This window comes from Castanea sativa, chromosome 6 (assembly GCF_040712315.1).
Source record: "Castanea sativa cultivar Marrone di Chiusa Pesio chromosome 6, ASM4071231v1".
NCBI lineage: Eukaryota > Viridiplantae > Streptophyta > Magnoliopsida > Fagales > Fagaceae > Castanea > Castanea sativa.
In genome coordinates, this window is record NC_134018.1 from 47,935,583 (window position 1) to 47,957,628 (window position 22,046).

At 33.0% G+C, this 22,046-nt stretch overlaps 2 protein-coding genes across 3 annotated transcripts; both read left to right on the plus strand.

Annotated features, from left to right (window-relative positions):
- Positions 1-8,053: 8,053 nt before the first annotated feature.
- Positions 8,054-10,218, plus strand: LOC142639278 (small ribosomal subunit protein uS8z/uS8w). Of its 2 annotated transcripts, none has more exons than XM_075813456.1 (4): positions 8,054-8,166; positions 9,091-9,231; positions 9,324-9,484; positions 9,875-10,218. In XM_075813456.1, exons 2-4 carry the CDS (start codon positions 9,099-9,101, stop codon positions 9,971-9,973), a joined length of 393 nt encoding a protein of 130 aa, XP_075669571.1. In that variant the 5' UTR covers positions 8,054-8,166; positions 9,091-9,098; the 3' UTR covers positions 9,974-10,218. The 2 variants fall into 2 exon arrangements, with proteins under 2 accessions (XP_075669571.1, XP_075669572.1); XM_075813457.1 differs by having other exon boundaries at positions 8,067-8,166; positions 9,097-9,231.
- Positions 10,219-15,390: 5,172 nt separating this feature from the next.
- Positions 15,391-20,145, plus strand: LOC142640435 (ras-related protein RABE1c-like). The gene is made up of 8 exons (XM_075814533.1): positions 15,391-15,569; positions 17,259-17,331; positions 18,041-18,141; positions 18,573-18,638; positions 18,953-19,050; positions 19,384-19,446; positions 19,536-19,628; positions 19,806-20,145. Exons 1-8 carry the CDS (start codon positions 15,497-15,499, stop codon positions 19,887-19,889), a joined length of 651 nt encoding a protein of 216 aa, XP_075670648.1. The 5' UTR covers positions 15,391-15,496; the 3' UTR covers positions 19,890-20,145.
- The last annotated feature ends 1,901 nt before the right edge of the window (positions 20,146-22,046 follow it).

Sequence of the window (22,046 nt, forward strand, 5' to 3'; positions counted from 1 at the left end):
GCTTGAAAGGAATGGAATACGTCCAGGTAACTAAGAAGGTAGAACAGGAGGGCGGCTTTTGTAATTGAATTATCATATAGTTGACTTCGCTTTCACTTTATTTGACTATAACTTTTTAAATTATAATAATTCATGAATACTAGTTGATAATACATACATTTACGAGTACTATTATGATAATTGTTTGTCACCGATCATCAAAAAAATGATAATTAACTGTTAGTCAAAACATAAGAGTTTGAAGGAAAATTATTAAATACTTCCGGAATACTATAAATGCATACTCTCTCCTCTCATATGAATTGTGAGTTTTACCATAAATTTAATTAGTAGGACCCACAATTATGTGAGAGGGGAGAGTACGCATTTATGGTAGGACCCAGAATTCATGTGAGAGGGGAGAATACACATTTATGGTACTCAAAGAGTATCCAATAATTACCCGAGTTTGAAACTAAATGGATGGGAATTAATTTGCCTCAGATGTGTATATTCCTTTTGTTTTGAACTGGTTGTCACTACTCAATAATATCACATGAACCTTCATTTAATTTTGGGGGAGGGGTTGACTCATAGGAAGCAATATATTATTATTGATAATGCTTTGTTCAAAGTTTATAATAAAAATTATGTTGTCAAATCATAATGCTATCACTTTTTTTTTAAAATTTTCTTAATTGATGTTTGATATGATCACTACATGAAAAGGGTGAACTCATTTGTTTGATCTTATATGCATTGTTTAGCATGTGATGATGTTGTTTTATTACGAAAATTAGTTTGCTTTTTTCATGTAACCGAGTTGGCAAAGTATGTACTTTAAATGGTTTACCATTATATAGGGAAAGTTATATCTTTTTAAAATTATGGAGTTATAAATTAATTTTTAGAATTAAGTATAGTTTTGTTAAGTTTAAAAATCAAAATATTGCTTAGTATTTTATTTATAAAATTTTTAAGAAAGTTTTAATTTATGATATTCGCTTCTGATGAGAGTTTTTTATTATCAAACCAAAATACTGCCCAGTTAAAAGCATTTTCATACAAACGTCTTACCAAATGATGAACCTGTACAATTACTTAAGCATGGACTTAATAAAAATTGTCATAACAATTTAGTTTTATGTATCATTCCAATATTATCAGATGTGGCCTATGTGGACCATAATAATTTAGTTTTAAATCATAGCTAAAAGACTTTATGAGTAGGCCTTTGTCGCTTTAAAAATACAGAAGTTTGCCACGTTAACATTTAATTTTTGGGTAAATTGCAAATTACACCCTTGAAGTTTGGGGTTGACTAGATTTTACACCCCGAAGTTTGGTTTCGTTAGCAATTCACTTCTTATAGTTAATTTTTGCTGTTAAGTGACACATCATCATGCTGATATGTTTTATTTTTGACAAATCAGCCTCAAAACTAAAATGTTTTAGTGATAATCAAGCAAAGAGTTGGTATGCATCAAAATTACGTAGTTTCAAGGCTAAACTTAAAACAAAAACCTCCCCCTAAACGGCATATTGTCAACCAAAATCCTAAAATCTAAAAACAAAACCTCACATGACAAAAAACTCTGTTCCCACAAATTAAAACCTCATGAGTCACAAACCAATCATCTCGGCAGCACTGGCAGAGAAGGCTCCAACGGTGGTGAACCTAGATCCAAACCTCTCTTGCTCCGTTTCACATGTGAAAAACTTGATTTATTTATTTATTTATATTACTCAATTTCTTGGCTATGAAATCGAGCCTAAGCTTGTCAAGCACATGGTGCTTAAATTGTATTCTCTTTTATTAAGTATAAATAATTATTATGACTACGACATAATAGGCTTGATCCAATTTGTTCTATAGGTAAAAGTCCCAACTTGGATTAATGGTATAGAAGACAGTGAGTATGTTAGTGTTTGTGCTCGATTTGGCCCTACCTTGGAATCAAAGGAAAAGTGTGTCAATCATACTAAAGTTGTTCTGGCCGACCCTCCTGATTGTTGTAGCACACCCAAGAATAATGTATTCTCAGTTGAATTATCCATATCATGTTCCGCCATTTCATTCTATGGAGATTCACATGCGGAGATTCATTGCTCAATCCAAGTTTGGGTCTGGGTAGATTGGGTTCACATGTGAAACGGAGCAAGAGAGGTTTGGGTTTGGGTTCACCACCGTTGGAGCCTTCTTCGCCGGTGCTGCCGAGATGATTGGTTCGTGACTCGTGAAATTTAGTTTGTGGGAATTGAGTTTTTTGTCGTGTGAGGTTTTGTTTTTAGATTTAAGGATTTTGGCTGAAACTGTGCCATTTAGGGGGAGGTTTTTGTTTTAAGTTTAGCCTTGAAACTACTTAGTTTTGATGCATATCAACATAATGATGTGTCAAAAATAAAACATATTAGCATGATGATGTGTTACTTAATAGTAAAAATTAACTATGGGGGGTAAATTGCTAACGAAATCAAACTTCAGGGTGTAAAATCAAGTTTTTGAAACTTTGGGTTGTAAAATTCAATCAACCCCAAACTTCAGGGGTGTAATTTGCAATTTACCCTTAATTTTTTTTAAATATCTTGTTGGGATAGTATCTTACACCTTATATATATACATGCACTCCTCACGTATAGCAAAAAATACACCATTCTATCTAACAAAATTGTTTTGAAAACTTTCAAAATTCAGCATTCTTTCTCTACGTTTTTTTATATTATCATTTCTAATTAAAATAAGGTGATTTTTTTCCCTACAAATTTTATTGTTGACTAAAAAATACAGAAGTTCACACAATAACATTTAAAAAGTATAAACTTGTTTAGAACTCAACGGGGATAGTTACCGGCGTTAGTCTTACTCTCTTCTTTTTCTTTTTTTTTTTTAATCTTTGCACTTTTCACTTATAGCACAAATACACTTCTCTATTCAGCAAAATTGTTATAAAAATTTTAAAATCCATCCTTCTTTTTGTGTGTGCGCGCCTATATATATATATATATATATATATATATATATATATATATATATATATATATATATATATTTTTTTTTTTTTTTGAATTCTCATTTATAATTAACATAAGTTGATTTTTTTCCTTCAAATTTTAGAATATATATTTTTTAATAATTTGATAATGAATGGGGGACTAGACAGAGATTTGAGCCTTAGATATTTCCAATGAAAATATCAAAAAGTATCAGCCAATTATGTTACGAGACTTTTGAACAAATTTTTCGGTATAGTTTATCGTAGTTCATGTATATGGATTGTTTGTAACAGGTAGTCTTGTGATAAAAGGCCATGAAATATAGTAATAAAGCTGAATTGAATTGATTAATTTCTATTATTGAGTAACTGATGAGAGGGGGCAATTTGGAGACCAAGGGTAATATTTAGCTGGCCACCTACTTGACTTAGGCTTAAGCAGCGTAACTTAATTAGCCTATGCTTTTCTGTATTTGCACTTAATTAGTTTGGTGAGTGATTAATGTCAGACTATATATTCCTTTCATTATATTTCACGTATAAAGTCCAATAACTAAGATACTTTAATTGGCTAGGAAAGCAGTTATTAAAACAGCTTGAGCAAGATTCTTCTTTCTTTTTTGTACTTCTACGAGCTTTTTAGACTCCGTTCTATGTGATAGATAGTAATAAAGAATAAAGATGATTAGAGGTGAGTCTTGAAGTCATTCCATTATCAGTCGGTTCACGTTATTCTTCTCAAATACTTTATGTTATTATTAGTGCTGAAAAACAAAATCTACAAAACCAACTTATCATATAATAAGTGCATTCTCACGTCCATGGTAAAACCTTTTGTTAACTAACCTTAGTTCAAATCTTGTCATTTACACCAAAATGAAATCTATTAATGTCTTAACTTGATAGTAAAGAACAATTATCATAAAGACGCTTTTATTTCTCTTTGTGTGTTTTAATTTTTTTGCTAACAAGAGAAGGGATTTAAACCCAGGTTAATGCCACTAAAAGTCTAAAGCAAAAGGCTCTTAGTAAGTGTGTATGTATTTCAATTTTAAATTGGAGCATAAGTTATCTATGGAACTAATGGCCCGTTTGTTACTGTTGTTTAAACAATAATTTTCGCTGTTTAAACACCACAACATGTATTTCTACAATACTTTATCATCCACACGTATTTTCACAACACTTAAACAACGTTACTAAAAATTTATTACCAAATGGATCTAAGTGTCCAGCACTAGAGAGGTAAGACATACAAATTAATTAGTCAGTCAAAATACAAACATTTATCCAATGGAAATCTCTTTTCCTCCTTCGGGTTCGATCCTGCATCCACTTAATGATTTAGGAAAATGTTTGGTAGATGCAGAAAAATGTGCAGAATGTAGTAGAAAAGAAAATGAAATATTAATTAGATGGAATGTGTCTTACTTCTCAAGTTCACTAACTTTTTTTCCTAAATCAAGAAAAAGAAAGGAAATTTATTATCTTTTCTATCACGATAGTTACTTTTTATCCTTTAAAATGAAGTGCAAGAAAGGAAATTTCAAAGGAAAAGCTTTTCTGATGATGTGGAACATACTTTTCCCTCAATACCAGAACAAAACTTCCCCAATCCCTTGCAGCATATACATTGACTTATAGACGGCCAAGACATTAAAACAAATATATAATTTTTCTTTTCTTGATATAGGATATTCACATACACATTGATTTTGATTTGAGTTTCCAGTTCTTCAAAAAATTAGAAAAGCTCTATTTTTGTCTTTCATTGCTAGAACCTAGTTACTTGACTCTGCTTGTGCCATGGCTTCACCATTAGACCTTTTCCATCTTGGGTTGACCAATATGACCTACTCATGAAATTTTACTTGCACGCAGAATAGTTATACAAAAAAATATGTTACTTGCACCATCATCATTCTAGATTCGTTCAAAATGTCGACTTAATTTGACAAGTTCTTCTTTTCTCAAAATCTAGATGAAACTACAAAATAGTTTAATGCCAGGCATGCATCCATTAATCGCAAATTTGTCTCAAAATGCAGCTGAAATCACATTCCCAAAATTTTGGCTAACTCCCAACTTTTCTTGTGCTAATTTTCTCTCTGGTTTAGTTACTAAAAGAAAAACCCATACAAGAAATAGGATTCTGAGTTTAGTCCAGCCCAAAATTCTTATAGCACACTTGCACAATAGTATTCATGATTACATACAAAATGTATAAGACCCGCTATTTTTACTTGGATTTTGATGCATCAGATTTTTAAGCGTAATTTTCTTAAACAAGTATGAAGGTAATTGTGATATTCTAAATTGTATAGATCTTGATTGGATTGAATTATCTGAGTATGTATTATGCAGACGTATGCTGAGTCCCAGTATTTATTAGTTTTATTTATTTATTTAAATATAAGTGTCCATCGCTATAAATGGTGAATTATATGTCCAGTGTCCATTAGTGCCTTTAGCGCCATAGTTGACATTAAGCAAGCCAAAGAAAAACCCTCAATATTAATCAATTAATTGTATTACACTATAACCTCATCGCAATTTTAAATTATTCACTACGTTAAAATTTACGAGTCAACAAGCAAGTTTTCTCTTTGTCTTGATTACGTAGAACTGCTATGTTCTCGAATGCCAAACATGTATAATAATGCCCACATATTAATAATAATGTATCTATCAATCAATCTAAACACGGTTCAAACTTCACAGATGTCGTTATCTCAGATACATCTTATGCTGTTCTTAATCACTTCTTAAATCTATAAACATAATTCAAAGTTCAACCTATTGTGTATGATGAGGTAACATTTATCCTTCAATGCACAATATAATGACATGTGGAATATATAGGGCAATTGAGGATGTGCCACTATCCTGCCACTAAATAGTAAAGAAAATGGTCAAAGAAGTAATCGTCAATGCAAGTTATATAATTTTTTCATCTATAATAATTTCACAAAAATTTTTAAGTGGTAAACAGTTAAGCAGATCATTGAAATTACTTTTTGTCCACTAATATCAGTCAATAATAACTTATTATTAAGAATTTGTTATAAAGTTGTAAAATATATATTGTGAATATAACATTTATTTCTTATTTTTGTGTACAATCCAGTTGTCTACCAATTTTAGAGACAAACCTCAGGGTTGTATCTGCTTTAATTAAGGGATAGAATCAACATCAAAAGCAAATATTGCAGATAAAAATTTCATATTTTAAGTGCTAGGTTGACCATATTGAATTTTGAGAGGTCAAATGAGTTTGTCAGTTAGGTATTGTTGTCTATGATGGGTTGAGAGCTTACTTTTTAATTGAGTTTTGTATGAAGATTGTTCGCCTACCCTGCAAAATATGTATTTATTCTAGAGAATCTAGATCTACACGGACTAGAATATGTATTATTATGCCCAAGACAGACCAAATGAGTCTCTTCCATGCAAATATACTAATTTAAGATGATATATTTCAAAGTAGGACAGTCTTAAGTCTACCTCAATCAATCAAAATCTCTCTCTCTCTCATGCAATCAAAATAATTGTTGCAGTATTAGTGTTAATACTTGAACTATCATTAGTAGTTATATTAATTTAAAATCTTTTGCAGGCATATTTAGACTAAGAAAGTAAGAATTATGTCTTGAGAGGAAACTCACTTGATATGGATAAGACCGGTATATAAGCACACATAACTTGTTCAGCTTGATTATGGCAAGGTCACGTCACTTACTCAATTTTAACACGGTAAGACTGGCTTGTAAGTTGAACTATATGGAACAAACCAGGAAAATATGATAACCTCAAATCCTTAGCATGAAAGCCCAATAAAAACCACGACCCAATTATGTTATAAGGTCAATGTCAATAGACCACCGAGAATGGTGGTCTTGGCGTGAACGCAAGAGTGCAGTGGTGCTTGAGGTCCCATGTTCAAACTCCAATGGGTAGAACGTAGGAATTCCCTCCTATAGCTAGCCCAAGGGTACTAGTCTTTTCATAGAACTAGGGTGAGGTTTGCTGTCATCCCGGATAATAGTAACTATGACTCCATCCAATATTTCCTAGTGGGTAAGTGTCCCAATGGTCACACTCATAGAAGTCTGCCACAATGGTAGTTCCTGCTCACCCATTTCGTTCATCAAAAAAAGAAAAAAAAGAAAAAAAGAAAAAAAAGAGAGAGATCAATGTCAATAGTTATAGATCAATTGTTATTTGCTAATAATTAATCATGACAACAAGAATTAAGGGAAATGACCACAATTAATTGTAGAGAAACAACCTTAACAAGGAAGAGAGGGAATTAATTAGAGGTACACCCAAAAAAAAAAAAATCATTAAGAAAAATATTTATCCTCCTTGCTAAAATAAAAATATTACTGTCTTAATCATCGAAGCATCGTTGGTTGACACCACGCTGGTGTCTTTATATTTACTCTTTTTTAAAGGCATTCATTCTCTGAACTGTTTTTACAACGCCCTCCCCCCTCCCTTTTTTTAAATGAATTAGATAAATTACTTTCATCAACAAACCAAGAAAAAAAAATACAGTTCTAGTGAAACTGCAAACAAACCCAAGCAAATCCACAGTAAAAGTCAAAAACAATGTTAGGCTGGAACAGGTAATCTTATACTCTTGGATTGTGTTTCTAAATGAGCCATAATCTAGAATGATGTGGATTAAGAAAATTAACAAAGAATTTTAACCAATCCCTAAAAATTGTTATAACTAAAAAATTACTAAGTCAACAAGAAAATAGACCAGTAAAACATAATAACATAATAATTTTACATGGAAAATCCTTTGTCCTTAAAGTTAAAATGGAAAAACTACTACACCAACTTCAAAAAAATTCACTGTTATAACAATATTTAATAAATAATCAAATAAAAAAAACCTTGAGTTGGGCTGATTCCGGACATTTTAATTGGGCCCAATATGGTATAATCAGTTTTAATATGGGCTTGGGTTGGGTCACAGTTGCAAACCATTTTTAAAAACCCAACACAGAAGAGTCCATTGGAGTCAGCCCTAGGTGAAGGGTAAATTAGTAAATCAGTGTATTTTCCGAACCAAATATAGGCACGAGGGTTTCTAAACATTAGCTCTCTCTCTCAGAAGCCCTAAAAACACTTTGCTCTCTCGGAGGCGCCTCTGCTCAGCTCTTTCAGTTTGCATCTACCTACGGTACGAGATAAAACCAAACCAAACAAAACAAAACAAAAACAAAAAAAATAAAATTCCTCATGTTTTTACGATTCCTTCTATTTCTGTTTCAATATTTCGATTCGATCTGTACTTTTTATTGTGTCTGTGTGTTTGTAACCTGTGAGTTTTGTTTCATTTTCTGGTTTATTTGCTCGTTTTTTGTTTCTGGGTTTTTGGTTTTAGCTAAATAGCTTTTGCGTTTGAGGACTGTTTGGTTGCTAGAAGAATTGTTGGAAACTTGAATAGGAAATGGGTTGCTGATCTGTGAGTTAGAAACAAATAAAAGAAGTAAACTATGCTTTTATTTATTGATTTGTTTATCTTTTTTGGGTTTTAGTATTTTATGTCAGCAACTAGATGTTGGTTTTGCATAGTTATGGTCAGAGTAGTTAAATTGTATGAGGCATGGCTTTGGGTTTGCTATATGATGTAAAGCTTGTGGCTTTTGTTGCAATTCATTTGCTGGTTTTCTGTTCTTGCTTGATGGTCTATGTTTGTGTGTGTGTTTCTTTAATATAGTAATAGCTAGATTTGAGGGTTGCTTTAGTGATTACTTGGATTCTGACTGTTTAGAATGAGGTTGCTATGCCCATCTGGGATGACCCTTGTCAAAATGTGATGGATTCTTTGGTTAAGAGTAATGTGGTTGTGATTTTTTAGAATGACATAATATCGGCATGATTTAATTTAATTTATTTTTCCCAAAATTTAAGATAGGAGATAGGACTAGGACAAAAAGCTTATTGAATGATTTGTACTTGCTGCTCTTGCTGACTAGTAAGAGTTCAAGGGGGGTAATTCAGAGATCTTTTCTTTTTTTTAGTTTTTTCCTCAGCTTCTTTAGGATATAGTTGTGCGCTAAAGCTTTGTTTTAGCAATTGACACGGTTATTTAAATATGTAGCTGCAGCAATGGTGAGAGTGAGTGTTTTGAATGATGCTCTTAAGAGCATGTACAATGCCGAGAAACGGGGGAAGCGCCAGGTCATGATCAGGCCATCATCAAAAGTTATCATCAAATTTCTTTTGGTTATGCAGAAGCATGGTATGCTAACATTTGGTCACTGCAAATTTTTTTTGTTTAGTCATAGACACTTTAATATATCTTTTTTTAATTTTCTTGCTGTTGTTCAATAGGTTACATTGGCGAGTTTGAGTATGTTGATGACCACAGGGCTGGCAAAATTGTTGTTGAACTGAATGGGAGGCTAAACAAATGTGGCGTTATTAGTCCTCGTTTTGATGTGGGAGTCAAAGAGATTGAAGGTTGGACTGCAAGGTTGCTCCCCTCAAGACAGGTTAGCACTTCACGTTCTTCTTGTAAATTATTTTTCCAGGAAATTTGCTATTTCATTCTTACTGCAAGCTTGCAAGCCTGATGGCTCTTGCTTGGTTTTTACTAGTAGTTAAATTCCAACTTCAATTTGATATTGTTATCTCATTTATTCTTTCATCAAATGGCACAGTAATACAAATGTCTGGTTTAGGGTGATTATAATCGTCAAATGAAAGGCTGATACTGGTCATTAAATTTATGAAATTTGCATCTGGCCAAAAAATCAAATGTGTTATCAGATTTCATAGGTTGTTAAAAATGGACCTCTATCCAAATGACATCTCTTTATTCTTACGTAAAAGATGCCTTTTTTTTTTTTCTCCTGACCTTACCATATTTCTTATATCTGCAGTTTGGTTATATTGTGTTGACTACTTCTGCTGGTATCATGGATCATGAAGAGGCCAGGAGAAAGAATGTTGGTGGTAAAGTGCTTGGATTTTTTTACTAGGCTGTGTCAAGAATGATCCGAAATTTTCTGCTTGAGAGGAGGTTTTTTTGGTGTATTTTACTCATTTGATATAATAGGATAGTTCTGTGTTTCATTTGATTAATGTTTTCTTTTTTGGTTAAAATGTGGGTGTCTGTTTTATGCCCGCATTAATGAAGACTCAAATGTTGCCTTTTGTGTGCTTACCTTTATTTAAAAACCGGTGCGATGTTGGTTTAAATAGACTACATATTTGATTATCGTTCCATTAGGTTGTGATGACCTTTATCTAACGGCCAGTGCCATTGAGAATGATTTTTAATATTGGATACGGCTTGCGTTTAGTGCATACATGATATGGTTTAGTGCATACACAAAATGATTAACATGCACAGATGCACTGAAAACAAGCTTTGCCCTTTAATATCAGATTCAAGCTGAAAAAAATAAAAATATAAATGATTCAAGTTGATCTCTCAGAAGTCAGAAGCTTTGCAGTAAACCCTGGCAAAATATCGACATGATTAGGACCAGTAACTAACTCAGCAATAAATTTCAACACTTCTTCATTTTTTTTTTGAAATCTTTAAAATTGTACACACCATGAGTTTCAGAATCAAATCATTTTATTTTTATAAAAATTTAGCGTGCATATGAAGAGTACCTGAAATATCTAATCCAAATTACTAAACAGACAAAAAGTTATGAACAAGTATAATATCATAAAAAAGTTACATTTGATGTTACTTTTTACGAGCATCCATATTAGTGGGTGCATAGTCTTTTAAAATATAAAAATTTCTTCATTTTACACATTTTGGTAAAAAAATAAAAACTCATATCAGTAGTTGTAAAATTGTGTATAAATATACCATTACTAACACGGTTACCGTAGCACTTGTATTTACTATTTTAATAATTTTTTTTTCTCTCATTATCTCTAAGTTTCGGTCATCTCACCTCACTCTCTCTTTCTTCATTTGATCAAATCATGCCTCCATTGCTGCCGATCATCTTTTAATTGTTGCCGATAAAAAAATCATCAAACCATGCCAATCACCAACCACGCCGATCAAATCATCAATCGAAGGCTTCTTCGATCATCAAACCATGCTGATCAAATCATCAGTGGGTTTCGGGTTGGGTGGGTGATGAATGAATTTGGGATTGAATGGGTTTGGGATTGATTGGGTTTCAGATTGAGTGAGTTGATTTTTCTTGATGATAGTGGTTGGGTGTGGAGTGATCGTTGGTAGTGATGGGTCTGTGAGAGAGGGCAGTGAAGGACGGAATAATAAAAAATTGTAAAAGAATGAATATTTTATTGATTCTTTTAAATATATAGAAAAAGTAGTTTTTTGTTTAGAATAGGCGAGAATTATCGGTGGATACTCTTATATTATGGAATTTTCACAATTTAAAAGAATCAAAACAACTTTTATCTCTGAGAATCACGAGATCTGTGTTTTAACCATTACATATTCCGCCCAGCAACTAAGTTTGCAGGAAAATTTTGTACAGCTTTTCAATCATAATCCTTGTATTAATATCGATGATGTTGCTATCAGTAATAATTCAAAAGATTCATAAGAAACGAAGTGAAAGATTTCATAATACTTTCAGACAAGTTGAAGATAAAACATCAAAATCCAATACTACAGGATAGGAGTACAAAAGTACAAAATCCACCTTCAAGACGGGTTGAGTAATAACAACATTTAAGACTATTTATAATCTCAAGTGTCAAAGTGAGTTTACATGTGACATTGCCAAAGATCGCAGCTGCCCTTGTGGTGCAAGTTTCCCGTGAGGAGCTAACTTTCTGGATAAGTCTCTTTATTGTCATCTTCATCATCATCCTCGCTGTTGTTGCTGCTACCACCAGCCTCTAAATACATATGATACCGATAGAAATTACAGTTGATACCAAAGTGAAGGGACATGATGGAAGACAAGTTTGTGAAACTCATTGAAAGTTGAATACTTTGTTCGTTCTAGTGGCCTTTTTGTAGGGATAGGAAGATGGGGGGTTAGAGGATCTTCTCGGTATATACTTCTAAGCACGACTACCCACAAAAGTGACATGTATCAAGTTTGGAATCATTCGTAGAACATTGGCATTTCTTGTTTTTATAATAAAGGGTTGTCCGGGCACCCAACTATTGACTTTCTTTTTTTTACCAAATTTTGTCTTTTTCTGCAGCTTTATGTTATATTTTTTCTGTGTGAAATTAATTTCGTAGTGGTAAAAAATATTAAAATAACTAAAAGAACTAGCTTTATGTTATTTTTATTTATTTTTTTAATTTTTTAAATAAATGAGACATACTTTTATACAATCTTAACAAAAACTTATTCGGTATTTGTTAATATTTGCCAATAATAAATAGTATATTGCCACTTTTGTGAACCTTCGCTGTTTCGAGTTTGGATATAGCTGTATGGGCCATTCCTAACATTTGATACTCACATTGACACTTTAAAATGCCTTTAATCAATGTTTTCCAACTCAACAATCACTTTTTCCTTTCTTTTTATTTCTTTTTAGTTTGGTAAGTGCCTAGAAGTGTTTGTCACTCTCAAAAGGAGAATGAGCCTAGACTTTCTTCATCATTCTTACTTGTTTATTAACTTCTAAAATAATTGATGATCATTTCGAAACTATGAGCTCCATTCACACTAAAAAATAAACAGAATAATTTCAAATAAGAATGGCAATTTGCATAGACGAGTATTGACCCCATCTCAAATGGGATAGATTTTACCTGTCTTGTAAACTAAATGGACTGGGAATTGAGGTTGTGCTATTCACTTTTAAAGGATCTCTCAAATGGAATATGTATCCTCAACCAAAATATATTAAAAAAAATTATATATATATATATGTGTGTGTGTATTCAAAATATTGTTCTCTCTATTTCTCTCTCTCTCTTATCAACCACCGTGCCACTATTGCAAACCTGCTGTTGATTTAGGTTTCTCTTTTGTCATTTGTCACATTCAAAAACTCTTTATCAAATTAGTTACCAACACATGGGTAACAACTTCATAGCATTTTATCAATGTAGTTTACAAAGTACTTTAGATGTTAAAAATATTTATTGCAAAAGCTTTACAACTAAATATCTACTTTCTACAGTGATACCAAACTAAGCCTTATGATTGTGAATCCACGACTTAGAATGGCAATGGGACAAGACAGAGTTAGATCATAGGTGCACCACCCCGCATTGTTTAATAAAACATTTCTACAAAATCTCAATGTACTAACATAATAACACAAACTTAAAAGTATTTTCCAATCAATAATACTATGTAATATGAACTAAATATTTAACATTAATAGAAACCAAAAATTTCATAGCAAAAGAGTTGAATTATACAATAAGATAAAGTCTCCTTATACCCAATAATTGATTAAATGGAGTAAATATACAAAGTTCCTAATTGTTACATTGACAATTTTGTAATTATAAAAAAAATCATTTTAATAAACATATTTAGGGCGGGGAAGTGCAACTAAAATTCATCTTAACCTACATCGATTGTTGAGATGAAGTTTTCGCCCTACCCTTGTTATTAGTTTTTTGGGGCAAGAAAAATCCATGCAAGAAAAATTGAATGAAATTACCATCCATGTTCCATTACCATAAGACCCACAAAAGGCTTATATTACAATTGTTGTGTTCACCTTCATTAGGACTGTCTAACTTGAATCAAACCTGACAAACTTGCTTAACCTGGATCCATTCAAACCAAAATTGATTTGATCCAAGCAATGGATCAATCGACGGTGGGTGTAAAAGAATGAGACTCAATGATATTGAGTTGACTAGTGGTTCTTCTGTTTGGAGAAACGATTTCAATTAACCCATGCCACTCTTATTTTTTTGAAAATTTTCTAGATCTAGTGAAATTTCCATCAAATCTAACACTGATCTGGTGAGATCTTTGTCATGCGCCATTGGCGAGAACAACAAGTTCAATTGAACCGACTTTCGCTAATTGAGGGCTTGCTGAATTGACATTTCATACTCCACTAGTTTACAACAAGTTTAGCTTTCTAAGACTCAATACAATCGAGTTATATGCTTTTTTTTAGGAGGATTTAATCAAACCTAAATAAGTTTATATGCTATTAGCTATTTTGTTGATTCTTCTCCAAACATGAATTACAAATTTTATTAACCTCAAAATTTAGTGAATGACGCTAGATCTTTATGTGAATTGCTTCTTTTGTGGTCAAAGTGCCTATGGTACTTGTTCATATTAGTTTACCAAAGCTCATGTAGAGGCACCTACAATAGGATCCGCCATCTTGGTAGAAATTCTTGGGAAATAAATCAAAATGGGAAAAACAACAAATTATAGTAAAGATTATATTAAGACTAATGTTACAGATACAAATCATTTTACAAACTGTTGATGTGGCTTTATTAATTTTCAAATAATCATTGATAAACATAAATGTGATGTAAGTGGTAGACCCATATTAGAACTAATAAGAATTTGCCACATTAATAGTTTGTAAAAATATTATAAAATAGTTTGTGATTATAACATTACTCTTTTATTAAATAGGTCATGAAAGATGAAAATGTAATTAATATTTTGACAATTTTTTTTTATTTTTTATAAAAATATTGTCAAAACTTTCCTGATTAACTATTAATCTAAAGGTATCCCTCAGCATTTTCTATATTAAATATTTCAAATATAGGAGCATGGGTTGGTCCTTTAAATTAATTAATTAAAAAAAAAATGGTTGGATAGGGTTCATTTAATTCAGGTCACTGCTAGATTTGCAATCAGGCGAGAAATCTTCGTGTACATCCGAGACCACAGGACGCAAGACCCTGAGTCCACTCCTCTTCTCAGAAGTTTGAACAATACAACAGAGACACACGTAACCATACAAACTGCACACGGAGAGAGAGACACATGTGAGACAGAACTCAGAGTCTCAGACCCAATCACCCAAACCCAAACACAAAAAAACTATATAAAAAGGATTCAGAACTCTAGAGGATCTGAATCCAATTGGATCACCTCTGAATATGTCACCGACCACTTGCTAACGCTTGCAATTAATATTTTTCCTTTTTTTTTCTCTAGTTCATTAAATCCTAACCACTCTTTAATGATTTAATGGTTTAGATTCTGCCATGTCAGCATTTCATTAATAATATTCTTAAAATAATAAAATAATGTTGTAAACAAAACAATTAAGATGATTGTTAATGAAATGTTGACATGGCAGAATCTAGACCATTAAATCATTAAAGAGTGGTTAGGATTTAATGAACTCTACTTGGTAGAGTACCCTAGAAACTCTAGAGGATCTGAATCCAAAAAGGATTCAGAACTCTAGAGGATCTGAATCCAATTGGATCACCTCTGAATATGTCACCGACCATTTGCTAACGCTTGCAATTAATATCTTTCCTTTTTTTTTCTCTAGTTGGCTTTTTTACTTTTTATTTTTTTTGCTCTGGGAGAAAGAGAGAGAGAGTTTGTGAGTTTTGGGGGCTTGGTGATAAATCGATGGCTGCACCACCAGCAAAGGCTCGTGCCGATTACGATTACCTCATCAAGCTTCTCCTCATTGGCGACAGTGGTTAGTTTTTGTTTTTATACGCTAGAAACTGTGAGATCTTCTTGTAATCCTTTTGTTTTGAAAGGTTTTTTGTTGTTGTGTTGGTTGTTATGAAATGATTATGGGTGCATTACTGCATTTGATTTGGTCTGTGAACAAATGGGTACGTGATCTCTATTGCTATTTGATTGGATTTAGGTTGTTGGTTTCAATGCGATTGCTGTGATTTTTATTGTCGAGAAATGGGTTTTGGTTTATATTTGGCCTTGTCCAGTTTTGTGCTATAATTTCCTACATGCTTCATGTGTAGAGTGGGCTATGGTGTTTTTTGTTTTTGTTTTAATGAATAAAATTAGTGAGAAGCAATGGGCCAATGAGCTTTAGCTCAATTAACATTTCCTTCCCTTGTAAGAGCATGGTGGAGGGTGGAGGGTGGAGGGTGAGATCTTGGGTTCAAGACCTACAGCTACAGGGTGCGCGGGTAACTTACCAATAATAATAGTTAAAAAAAAAAAAAAAAAAGTAGAGAGAAGCAATGGGTATAGAACTTGGCCAGCACAAATGGTAATCTGTGGGGCTTAACAATGATGGGTTTCCTCCGAAGACAATTTTTTTGGATTGTAAAGTGGAGAGAGAGAGAGAGAGAGAGAGACTGGACATGACATGATACGAGTGTAAGATATGATGATTTATGTGAGTGTGTGTGTGTATATATGATGAGTTATGTAATATGTACAAGTTATTAGCATCATGTATATGATATGATATCTTCTACTGATGAGTTCTAGCTCAATTGGCACTTTCTTCTCCTATAAGTGCTAGGTAGAGAGTGAGGTTGTGGTTTCAAGACTAATTGGTTGTGTGTAACTTGACAATTAAAGAAATTACTAGCTATCTTCTATTCCAGAATTGGAAATTATGTTCAGCTTCATGTTTTTTTTGATATCTATACTTTTCATTCCTAGTGGATAGTGGTTATGTTTAATGCTGGAGGTTTATTTGTTTGTTCGGTCTTCAACTTTCCAAGCACCTATATCATGCAAAATCCTTCTCTTGTTAAATTATCATATCTTGTTATGCAGGTTATTGGTTTTATTTTGTTACTTGGTTGGGTGTCATGGATTCCTAATCTTGATCTTTTGGTTATGGACTCATCAAATGTCATACAAATCTCTACATATATCATCAATTTTTTTTTTCATGCATATTTAACCTTCTTCATATTACTTGACATTCTACCATCCTAGGAAATGATTCCTTAGTTTGTTAGCTTAGCATCATATCTGCACAAAGTATCATAGCTATTGTTTAAATTTAGGGATGATTTCTGGTGGATATGCCTCCTTTTTAAGCTGATCATAGACACTTGAGAGTTACATGCCAATACAAAGCACTTCAAATTGCCAATTGACGCTTGGCCTAGTGGCATCTCCTAAGCTTCCCATGGATGTGGCCAAGGATCAAACTCCAAGAGTCCCCACAATTAATTACCCATGTTGTATGTAATGGAAGGGATTTGGGGATATCTAGCCTATGGGCAAGGTTGGGAATATATATGCATTTTACCAAAAAGAAAAACTTACAACCAAATAAAGCACTTCAAATTCCTGAAAAATGGCCAAAAGTAACATGCTAGGTTATATTTTTGAGGGTTTGTTCGTGTGTTTTTCCCCCTTTTTGTTATTTGACATTCTTATCAAATCTCTGCAGGTGTGGGCAAGAGTTGTTTGCTTTTGCGCTTTTCTGATGGTTCCTTCACAACCAGTTTTATTACCACCATTGGGTTTGTATCCCTCGGAACTATGGAGTTTTTATATCTTGAAGTGTTGTAACGAACTTTCTTCATGCAATAATGAGTGCCAAGATGAGTATCATGGGTAATTAATTGTGGGGCCTCTTTATGTGGGAAAAAAGTTAATGACGCTTGGATGATTATTGACGTTTTGTTTCATCCTATTTATGTGCTGGCATAATAGACCTCAATAAACTGATGAAAATAAAGTCAAATTTCAGATAGCTATTCAAGACATCTCTTTTGTTGAGGGTCTAGACTTACATGCACCTTGCTGTGATGGCTTGAGGACTTAGGACTTGCATATACATGCATGCATAAATACATACTTATAAACATGCATATATGCATGCATAAAAACATACATAGATGCATATCTATATATGTGTTTGTTTTTGTGTTTATATACTTATGTAGTTACATATGTATTTATTCTTGCCAATAAGCTATAGCTCAATAAGGACATTCTTTCCCCAATATTTACAAGGTTTAGGGTGGTTGTGGTTCAAAAACCACTATTTAAAATAAATTTTTTTGTATCAATATTTACAAGGTTTAGGGTGGTTGTGGTTCAAAAACCGATATTTAAAATAAAAATTTATCTATTCTTATTGGAGACAAGCATTGGTTATTTGTGGCAGAAATATTTTAGAAGCCTTGTTTATAACTGTTTTAATATTTAAATTTTTGTTGTTGATAGGATTGATTTTAAGATAAGAACTGTTGAGCTTGATGGCAAACGAATTAAATTGCAAATCTGGGATACAGCTGGTCAAGAGCGGTTTCGAACTATCACTACAGGTTTGTGTTTTGGGTTTTTGCTTATTGCCTCTTTGGTTTCAAGGTGGGTATATTGTTTGGTAGTTTGTATCGTTACTTGCAGATGAGTGTTTCCTTTGATAATATAGCCATTATCCATATTCAAGCCTTGACATTGTAAACCTACCCAGCCTTTAATTAGAGAATAAAGAAAAGGACTTCTTAACCCTGAAATGCAAATGTAGAAGCTCAGGTGGTCATGATGCCATCTGGTTGATATCAGACCTTTTGATGAAGTCCCAACTTGTAGTTGGTTCCTAGACATATGTGCTTGCTGGCATATAAAATGGGAGGTCTGATATATACTTGTGAGGATGGTTAATTTTTGATTATATCATTTTTATCTAAATTCCATGTTGCGTTATCTTTAGATTGTAAAGGAGTTTGCTTATATACTTTATGATCTTTTGCAGCTTACTACCGAGGAGCCATGGGTATTTTGCTGGTGTATGATGTTACTGACGAGTCATCTTTCAACAGTAATTTCTCTTCTTGTCTTGTTCTCAACATTTGGACTTCACATAGCAATTGCCAATGTTTGATATGTTTTATAGTATTCGTAGCTTGGCGGCTTTATCAGCCAATCTTGTTAGATATTTAATATTTTACTATGATATGTATGTATTGTTGTCACCTTTTGTTGTGGTCAAGTGCAATTTGTTTTTGTATATTTTCATTTATAGTTAGCGGTTGTTGTGGTTCCTCTTTTTTTTTTTTTTTTTCCCCAAAGCTTTTGAAATGAATTCTATATCTCTTTCAATTCTTTATGGAGCCATTTTCTCTTTTTGTTCAGACATTAAGAACTGGATTCGCAACATTGAACAACATGCATCTGACAATGTTAACAAGATACTGGTGGGGAACAAGGCTGACATGGATGAAAGCAAAAGGGTAGGTGTTTTGTGATTAATCATCTTGCTGCAAACGCTGTCTTTTCACCTGGTGGGCTGGATCCTAAGTTCATTGATTGAGCACACAACTGCGTTTCTGTTGCATGACTTGCATAACTGATGCAGTCTATTCAATCCTGCTTGCAACCACCTTAAAAGTATGAGAGAAGGATGACTTGTGGATTGATATGTGACCCTCCAGCCTAAAAAGCTTGTGTACTGACTGGGCTCGTATCTGATCCTTTCTTCATTCTCTCTATCTCTGTTTGTATTCATGTGCATGCCTATGTTTTATATTGTCAACTATAAAGGATAATTCTCTTTCTTTTCCTAGGCTGTGCCTACCTCTAAGGGTCAGGCTCTTGCTGATGAGTATGGCATCAAGTTCTTTGAAACTGTAAGTGGAAATATGCTATCAAGATGTAATCTACATTTCAATTACCCGTAGTTCTGTTCTGCTCATAAACAAAAGAATATGTTCTGCAGAGTGCAAAGACAAATATGAATGTGGAGGAGGTCTTCTTTTCAATAGCAAGGGATATTAAGCGAAGGCTTGCAGAGACTGATTCCAGGGATGAGGTACGCATGTGTGCGCCTTTTTTGGTTTTCCTATTCCTTTCTGACTTTCTATGTGATCCACTCTTTCTCTTTCTAAAAAGCGGTAGAATTGTGCCATCAAATATGGGAATCCTAGTTTCTTTTTTCTTAAAAAGCAATAAATTTTATTGTACTCCTTATCTTGTCTGGTGCTTTCAGCCAAAATCACACCTTGAGGTTAAAAAACCGGACCAGACTGACGGTGGTGGTCAAACTGCACAAAGGTCAAGTTGCTGTTCATGATTAGAAATTGTGGGAATGTTCTGATAGTGGCACTCATTAGGGTGTATAAGCAATTCTGATGACGATGTAATGGCAATATTGTACAACTCCCCCTTTGAATTTTACTTTCTCTTTAGAGTAAAATTCATCAAGAAATTTATAATCAAGTCAAGGAAAAGTTATATTTGCTGAACTTGTAATCCATTCCCCCCAGAACTTCTCTGAAGTACTTTTGTTTGTTGCATAAGTGACCTCTTCAAAGTTGGATTGTTCTTTAGATAGAGTATTTGGTTAGCTTTCTTTGCCAGGTTGAATTATTTTGCTTCCTCACATTAATTTTTGAAAAGCCAAACTGGATATAGCAAGTTCCATTTCGGATCCAGAAAAAAAGTTCGAACTTTCTCATTTAACATTAGTCATTTGTTATGCGTCATATTGCATGTGACACTATTAAGAAGCAAAAAAGAACTACAACTTTTCTATCTTTCACTTCAATAAAAAAAAAGAAAAAAGAAAGAAAGAAAAGAGAACTACAACTTAGATTATATTTATTTGGCTAGTCCAACAAGAAAGAAGCTTCTGAAATCTAAAATCTGGTCCGTACTTTGTGTTTTCTAGAGACCAAATTACGCAATGGTTTTTCTGTCCATAGACTTTTAATTATATATTTATTATAAGTTTTGTCTCTATCTTTTTTTTTGAGAAAAAAAAAATTATGCTATCGTTTTTATGTTTTATAATTTGTTAGTTCTAGAGTCTTGACTGTTCAATTCAGAATGTATTGGAGTTTTATATTATATTAATTAATTAATTATTTGTATAGGCGAATATATATATTATTTTCTGAGTTGTTCCAATAATTAGAAACATTATCATTATATATGAAAACATGACATGAGATTCAAGTTATTTTAATGGTGACAACTTATAGACTTTCATCCTAACACGATTGTCATCCACAAGCAGTCAATAAAAAAAAAAAAAAATGAAGACAATTCTTGATTAAGAAAACTTCATAAAATTTCATGAAGCTGATGTAATCAAGTTTTTCCATCATATTAAACAGAATTTTCTTCTTAGTTTATAGAATAAAAATTTGTCACAATAGTACTGATTATTAGCCTCTTTAAACATGCTATGCTACGTGTGTATTCAAAATATTTTCTTTTTCTTTTTCTAATAATATTTTATATTTATAATTGCAAGTAGTTTTAATTTAAATACAAAACATGTTTTCTAATAATTTTTTTCTTTTTCTTTTTATAACTTTTTATTATTAAATGCACTATTTTGTGAACACAACCTTTTTATGTATATGACTATATGAGGTTTATATTTCAATTTGGTAATATTGTCAAGACTCAAAAGCCTTATGATGCTCAAAATCCCAAGAAAACACATTCCATGCTCTGTGGGAATGTGTGGGCCTTCACCCTATTTGGGAGCCAGTTTTTTTGGTTGGAGTCGAAGATAAGATCACCATTCCCCATCTTATTAACTCGCTATTAGACCTGGTATGTGTGGTGGGACAATAACCTCTTAGCCCGGAGCCTTTTGCCATGGTAGCTAGGTTGGTGTGGTGTCGAAGGAATAAAATTCGGTGCAATGAACCAAGCCTGCACCGAGTGGAAAACTCCAGCATCAAATGAGCTGAACACCAATTTTTGACGGGGTGATGTTTGCAAACACAATTGAAGCAGGGATTGGTGTTGTAATCAGGAATGGAAATGGGGAAGTAATGGCTGCATTATCGGAGAAAATTTCTCAACCTTCATCGGTGGAGACATAGGAGATGTTGGCAGCAAGATGATGAGCAGCTCAATTCACTGGAGAGCTTGGTTTTACGTAGTCTATATTTGAAGGCAACTTTTAAGTTGTTATTAAGACCCTTTTTGTTGGAAACTTTTCTCTCTTGAGAATAGTACACCTTATTAAAGACCCCTGCGGATAGGTGGAGGAGATAAATTAGAACCCTAATCTTCTAAAATCTCTCATTAGGGAATACTTGTAAGATGAGTCTACTGCTTTCTTTCATAATAGAGCTGGGAATAACGGCTGGCATAGAAATTTCTCACACGCAAGTAGATGTTGCAGTTGGATGTCACGGTTTTGGGGCGCCATGATCCTTCTCTTTGAAACAATCGAAGAAGTCTATTGCAAGTTCATTACGAACTTATT

Coding starts and splice junctions, on each gene's coding strand:
- LOC142639278 (XM_075813456.1), top strand. CDS start 9,099: ATGGTGAGAGTGAGTGTTTTGAATGATGCTCTTAAGAGCATGTACAAT. Junction 9,232..9,323: donor TTTGGTTATGCAGAAGCATG/GTATGCTAACAT, acceptor GTTGTTCAATAG/GTTACATTGGCGAGTTTGAG. Junction 9,485..9,874: donor GGTTGCTCCCCTCAAGACAG/GTTAGCACTTCA, acceptor TTATATCTGCAG/TTTGGTTATATTGTGTTGAC.
- LOC142640435 (XM_075814533.1), top strand. CDS start 15,497: ATGGCTGCACCACCAGCAAAGGCTCGTGCCGATTACGATTACCTCATC. Junction 18,639..18,952: donor TGACGAGTCATCTTTCAACA/GTAATTTCTCTT, acceptor CTTTTTGTTCAG/ACATTAAGAACTGGATTCGC. Junction 19,447..19,535: donor GCATCAAGTTCTTTGAAACT/GTAAGTGGAAAT, acceptor TATGTTCTGCAG/AGTGCAAAGACAAATATGAA.